Here is a 7,733-nt window from a genome sequence, read left to right as displayed (position 1 = left end):
AACACAAAATTTCATATTTCTATTTCTTGCCCCCGTCAGTTTAATCTGAAATTTATATTCAATTATTTACTAACTCTCTTTAATTGATCTTATGTATGATCTTTTCTTCTCAATTTGTGCAAAAATAATCAGACAGATTGCAAAAAAAGACAGGTTTCTAGTTTAAACCAACCACATGTATCAGAGAACTCCCAAACGAATAAGATGCAAAGTATTTATATACAGTAATTTCGTCTCTGAACTGTAGTTCTAAGTGAAATCTCGTGTAGCAAACAAGTGCCAAGCTTCTTCTCATCAAAAGCTAGAAATTAAAAAATTTATTTGATAATAATCGACAATAACGTGTGTGTGAAAAATAATTAAAAATAAATTTAATTTGATAGTATTTTCCCATCCGTCATCGGTTCACTAGTTCAAACAATATGTATCTAAAATTTTTTTCCATTTTATTGTTAAGTGTTATAACTGTGCAGGCATTTCATTTACCACCAGATGGTGAAATGGATGACATATTCGGGGAAGAGGTTGCTAACAAGTATAATCGTTTATCATATCAATTTGATAGTAATGAAAAACCAAACGATTTAACAGCTAATAATATTGGTCAACATAAATCCAAATCAGAAGTAAAAGGACATACGCATAGTGACAAAATTATATTCCCATCTACATTTCATCATTTTCCTCCCTACCTCCCAGACCCAACTGAAGACGACAATACAAATGAAAACGTTAATTTTGAAGACAAAAATACTTTCGAAAACAAAATCAATGATATTCCAATGGTTTTTACAAATGTTGCACTAAAACCAGTTATACAGAATAAGCCAATAATATTTCCAACAGATGAAAGATATATTATTTCGAAAACCGAAACAAAAAGTGATGAGTCTGATAATGAAAGTGATATCAGTACTGGAAACCTTAACGAAAAACTAACAGATACAAATTCGATTGAAACTTATTTTCTTAATCGTTTATTTAGCATTAGAAAACAAAATAATAAAATAGATCAATCAGATGAATCAGATGAATCAGATGAGTCAAAAGAATCAGATGAATCCAATAAAACAAACCAACAAACCAGTTTAGAAAATCTTTTGAGTGATATATTTGCAGATGAAAGCACATCTACAGAAAAGCAGAATAATGAAGAATCGATAAACAAACCAAATCCACCAGAAACAACTGAAAACAATTTAGATAAGGAGCATCAGCAAAGTGATGATTTAGAAAAATTGATGAAAATTATATTTGATCCATTTGGAATAGTTGAACTAAATAAACAAATACCCAATGATGATACTAAGAATTTGATGAAAGAAATTTTTGACATATCGGATGAAAGCGTTGAAAATAAAAATAATGAAACTTCTGACAAGGACATTAAAAAACTGATGAATATTATTTTTGGTAATGAGGTAGAAAATGTTGATGAATCACATGAAGATAACACGCATAATGAACAACCTTCCAATAAAATAATTAGCACTAGTATTAGTTCATTGCCAAAAAAAGTTCGTTCGATAAGCGAGGAAACCAAATTTGATGAAGATGATCATAGTTTTATGAATGACTGTATTCAAGCTAAAATGAATATTGAAAAGTTCCACCCCTTTTTTGAATTTGATAAGATAATTGAAATAGAGTCTAATTGTTTGGCACAAAGGAAAGCATTTAAAGAAAAAGATGAGATATACCCATTTAAAACTGATAAATCAAATAAAGATGAAATCGGGGACTCATTGGTTGAAATTGAAAAAGCTATTGAAAAAAAAGAAGAAAATAAAAATACATATACAGACGATGAAACAGCAAGTGTAACAAAAACTAAGGATTTGATGAAAGAGAGTTTTGACATATCGGATGAAAGCGTTGAAAGAAAAAATAAAGAAATTTCTGACGAGTACACTAGAAAACTGATGAAAATTATTCCTGTTTTATTTCATGAGAGTGAAGAGGTAGAAAGTGTTGATGAATCACATGATGATAACACACATAATGAACAACCTTCCAATGAAATAATTAGCACTAGTATTAGTCCATTGCCAAAAAAAGCTCATTCGACAAGCGAGGAAAACAAATTTGCTGAAAATGATCATAAATTTATGGAAGACTGTATTCAAGCTAAATTTAATAATATTAAACATATATTTGACCCGATATTTAATTTTTATAGGTTAATTGAAATAGAGTCTAATTGTTTGAAACAAAGGAAAGCAATTAAAGAAAAAGATGAGATATACCCATTTAAAACTGATAAATCAAATGAAGATGAAATTGAGGACCCATTGTATGAAACTTTTGGGTTTCCTATTAAAAAAAAAGAAGAAAATAAAAATATATATACAGATGATGAAACAGCAAGTGTAACAAAAACTAAGGATTTGATGAAAGATATTTCTGACATATCGGATGAAAGCGTTGAAAGTAAAAATAATGAAACTTCTGACAAGGACATTAAAAAACTGATGAATATTATTTTTGGTGATGAGCTAGAAAGTGTTGATGAATCACATGAAGATAACACACATAATGAACAACCTTCCAATGAAATAATTAGCACTAGTATTAATCCATTGCCAAAAAAAGCTCGTTCGACAAGCGAGGAAAACAAATTTGGTGAAGATGATCATAAATTTATGGAAGACTGTATTCAAGCTAAATTTAATAATATTAAACATATATTTAACCTCTTTTTTGATTTTAATAAGATAATTGAAATAGAGTCTAATTGTTTGGAACAAAGGAAAGCATTTAAAGAAAAAAATGAAATGTACCCATTTAAAACTGATAAATCAAATAAAGATGAAATCGGGGACTCATTGGTTGAAATTGAAAAAGCTATTGAAAAAAAAGAAGATAATAAAAATACATATACAGATGATGAAACAGCAAGTGTAACAAAAACTAAGGATTTGATGAAAGAGATTTTTGACATATCGGATGAAAGTGTTGAAAGTAAAAATAAAGAAATTTCTGACGAGGACACTAGAAAAGTGATAAAAATTATTTTTGGTCCATTTCATGAGAGTGATGAGATAGAAAGTGTTGATGAATCACATGAAGATAACACGCATAATGAACAACCTTCCAATGAAATAATTAGCACTAGTATTAATCCATTGCCAAAAAAAGCTCGTTCGACAAGCGAAGAAAACAAATTTGCTGAAGATGATCATAAATTTATGGAAGAATGTATTCAAGCTAAATTTAATAATATTAAACATATATTTAACCCCTTTTTTGATTTTATTAAGATAATTGAAATAGAGTCTAATTGTTTGGAACAAAGGAAAGCATTTAAAGAAAAAAATGAGATATACCCATTTAAAACTGATAAATCAAATAAAGATGAAATCGCGGACTCATTGGTTGAAATTGAAAAAGCTATTGAAAAAAAAGAAGATAATAAAAATACATATACAGATGATGAAACAGCAAGTGTAACAAAAACTAAGGATTTGATGAAAGAGAGTTTTGACATATCGGATGAAAGTGTTGAAAGTAAAAATAATGAAATTTCTGACGAGGACACTAGAAAAGTGATAAAAATTATTTTTGGTCCATTTCATGAGAGTGATGAGATAGAAAGTGTTGATGAATCACATGAAGATAACACGCATAATGAACAACCTTCCAATGAAATAATTAGCACTAGTATTAATCCATTGCCAAAAAAAGCTCGTTCGACAAGCGAGGAAAACAAATTTGCTGAAGATGATCATAAATTTATGGAAGAATGTATTCAAGCTAAATTTAATAATATTAAACATATATTTAACCCCTTTTTTGATTTTATTAAGATAATTGAAATAGAGTCTAATTGTTTGGAACAAAGGAAAGCATTTAAAGAAAAAAATGAGATACACCCATTTAAAACTGATAAATCAAGTGAAGATGAAATTGAGGACCCATTGTATGAAACTTTTGGGTTTCCTATTAAAAAAAAAGAAGAAAGTAAAAATACATATACAGATGATGAAATAGCAAGTGTAACAACATCTCCAAATGTTAAAGATATGAATGAAGAGAATGACGAAAAAGATACTGAAAAAATAGAAGAAAATGATAATGTGAACGCAAATAGAGATATAGATGAGGAAATAGTAACGCAGTCATATAACACAGAAAGTGAGGAAGAAGATAATGTTACTCTAACAAAATCAGATGTTGATCAGCTTAAAAATATTAACAATGTCGTTCGTAAAGACTTAATTGATTCAATGAATAACGTATTCAAAATGGCAGAGAGTCAAATAGATTATATCTTACATAAGAGAGTTAAGTTTTAAACAGTCATATTAATAATTAATATTAAATAACTTACTAAATCGATGTTTGCTCGAAATTAAAATAATTTGTAATTGTTATTCCTTATAAAAATGTAAACATGACTTTGTAACATCTTATACCAAATATATACATAAGTTAATCTATTTGAGTAATAATCGTTATTTTTCTTTTTTAATGATTCAATAATTTCTTATGTCAAATATCTATTTAGTGTTTATATATTGACGTTAACCTCCTTGAAAGAAATATACTTTTCCAAAACCTTTAAATATATTATACTGATCTTGCTGACTCGAAAATATTGATGTTGCTGACTGACTCAATATTTTATAAATTGTGTCAATAAAGACATTATTTTAATATTTTGCACTAATGAAGTGGCGATTCGAAAGGTGTTACTTAACTCTTAAAACTGACGAAAGTATAAATTAAATCAGCAAAGTTAGTAATTCAAGTATGACTTAAATCAGTTTTAAGACTTAAGTTAACATTGCAAAATCGGCACTAAATATTTGCTAAATAAATATTCAAATATTTTTCTCAAATAAAATTTAAATACTGTGCATTTGAGCAGAAAGTACACTCTATAACTAAAACCGAATTGCAGGTCTCAGTGATCAATTCAATGAGAGCAACAGCAGAACTTTCCACCATTTGAATACACAGTACTTACTATGTTCTTCTAATTTTCGTCTACAATTAATATATAGTATATATGTATAATAATAAAAGTACATATTGTATAAAAGTAATATAACCTACTTATAGTTGTAATAATCATATTACCTACAGCAAATAATAGAAGACATTTAAAATAAGTAAAAATTTTAACTAATTTATTTGTGGGACTTTTTTTTTTAATCGTAAAGTACAATCATTGGCAGTGTATGTATATGAAAATTTTTTTGAAAACTTTCCATTCAATGTAATTATTTTCTATGCTACATAGGTGATAACTTTATTGCATTTACTTAGCTTTCATTCATAAAGTTTCATAAGTTTATACAAATTTTTTTTATCATCATAATTCTTATTATGAAATTGAAAGGGCTATTGAAGGTAAAAAAGGGCTATTGAAGGTAAAAAAGTGTGTTCTGTTGTATTCTTCGATGTCGCACAGGCCTTCGACAAAGTCTGGCACAAAGGTCTTTTGAATAAACTAGAAACATGTTTGCCGTCGTCATATTTTGCGATTTTGAAGTCTTACATTACCTCGAGGTTCTTTTATGTAAAACACGAAAACTGCTATTCAAATCTTTCTGCGATAAAAGCTGGTGTACCTCAGGGCAGTGTACTCGGTCCACTACTGTACCTGCTTTACACAATGGACTTGCCAATAACACCTGAAAATAAAATTGCAACATTTGCAGATGATACTGCTATTTTGGCGATTGCTGACTCCGTTGAAGAATCAATAGCCAAATTACAAACAGCTACAAATTCGTTAGACAATTGGACAAAAAGATGGCGTATCAAACTGAATTCTGCTAAATCTGTTCATGTGGATTTTGCAAATAAAAAAATACAGTATCTTCCTATTTCGATTCAAGGTACTCAAATACCATATGCCAATACTGCAAAATATCTTGGTATAACGTTGGACGCAAAACTTCGGTGGAAAGAACACATAAAAAAGAAACGGGACGAGCTTGACATGAAGTTGCGAAAAATGGAATGGCTGATTGGCCGCAAATCCACAGTATCTATGCAAAACAAGTTTCTGCTATATAATCAAATTTTAAAACCTGTATGGTCGTATGGCGCTGAACTATGGGGGAGCGCTAGCCAAAGTAACGTCGAAATAATCCAACGTTTCCAGAACAAGGTTCTACGGAACATTTTAAAAGCGCCATGGTACATTAGGAACAGCGATATACATCGCGATCTAAAATTGTCCACAGTCGCTGAAGAAATAAAACAGAAAGCAACAAGACACAAACTGAGGTTGCAGCAACATGTCAACATAGAAGCTGTTAACATCATAACTTCGTATGGACAACAGAGACGATTAAAACGGCGAAATGTCGCTGATATGGCATTGAATTAGAATGTAAAGTAATTTGTGTAGAAAATAAATTGCTTATTTATGTATGTATAGTATTTATCAGATTCAAGGTACTCGTTATTTATAATGTAAATAGTTGTAGCATAAAAAAAAAAAAAAAAAAATAATTCTTATTGCAATGTATCTAACGATATTATTGACTTCTTCACATTCTTTTGTATATGGTTGCGATTTTAAGCCACATTATTTTTTCAACTCTCTGATAAAATAATGTTTGAGTACCATCCGTTAAGTACTGACTCCAACGTTTTAAGTTATGTGAATATGATACTCTGACTTTCCTAATACTTATAATGGTGTTACCGCGCTTCCCAAATATCTAATTCGACTATGCATCTATGTTTTATACCTAATTGGATATACTCGTAATAACTTTACAAGTAGTGGATGAAATGCTGTTACCTTCGATTTGGAGATACTCATAATAATTCAACAAGTAGTGACTGAAATACTTTTACCTTATAGGTAATATCACCATACAGGAGAATATTACTTAGATTAAAATAGATTTTAACATTATTTATAGTTAATACACTAAAGAGTAGTTTTAATTTTACTGTAAGGGTTGAAAATCAATAATGCATCTGTTAACTATGACGGGCTTTGGCGATGTATACTTGCGTTGGATAATATCATATTTAATACCTTTTTCATCGTCCGTAATGATACACAATAAGAATATTCGACTTCATTGAGTTTCAATAGCGTTTAACTGACTGTGATTCGATCAATCGAATTTCTGTGCGTTCAAGATGTTTGGATCATCGATCATCTTTACATGTCTACTCCTTTTAAATGATTCCAAGGTGTCAATTGGTTGATGTTAAATGCCTTCACTAAGTCTTGATAACTAACGGGTCGGTCTTGTTTCACCATTTGCTAAATTCCATCAAATTTTATAGTGACTTGCCGAGCAAAGCGAGATATATCTTTAACAACAATATATCCGGAACAGAATCCATTAAACACTTCCGGGTCCAGCAAGCACCCCAATTGTTTGGTATGAATTCACCCTTGTTATAGTAACGAAATATTTCTTTAAATATTTTACTCTTCTTCAAATCAATTTACAAGTCAATTCATGAAAAATGTAACTTGATGTGTCACATTTTAAACACATGTTCGTTTGACGTAAGCGGATTTGTGTTGCCGGATATATGAGTACCAACTCATGTATCACCGTATATCGACTTTTACTTTATATTCCTTTGTTTATGAAATTCAAAAGTGTATAGATAGTAATATTCTTTTCTTATCTTTACACCAATTGTTAATGTAGTAGTGTTAATGTAATATTAGTTATAAACTCTTTTCCATTGTTCCATTGTCACATTTCCAGTTATGGTTACAAATAATTTTCAACGTTAATCAC

General features: G+C 29.5%; 1 protein-coding gene across 1 annotated transcript; it reads left to right on the top strand.

Moving 5' to 3' along the window:
• Positions 1-249: 249 nt before the first annotated feature.
• Positions 250-4,451, top strand: LOC119677560 (uncharacterized protein PF11_0213-like). Its single transcript, XM_038088963.1, has 2 exons — positions 250-1,961; positions 2,496-4,451. The coding sequence occupies exons 1-2, from the start codon at positions 423-425 to the stop codon at positions 4,293-4,295; spliced, it is 3,339 nt and encodes a 1,112-aa protein (XP_037944891.1). The 5' UTR covers positions 250-422; the 3' UTR covers positions 4,296-4,451.
• Positions 4,452-7,733: the final 3,282 nt, after the last annotated feature.

The sequence above is a fragment of the Teleopsis dalmanni genome, chromosome 2 (genome assembly GCF_002237135.1).
Source record: "Teleopsis dalmanni isolate 2A chromosome 2, ASM223713v2, whole genome shotgun sequence".
Classification (NCBI taxonomy): domain Eukaryota; kingdom Metazoa; phylum Arthropoda; class Insecta; order Diptera; family Diopsidae; genus Teleopsis; species Teleopsis dalmanni.
Note: the sequence above shows the minus strand (reverse complement) of the source record. Positions and strands in the feature narration are given on the sequence as shown.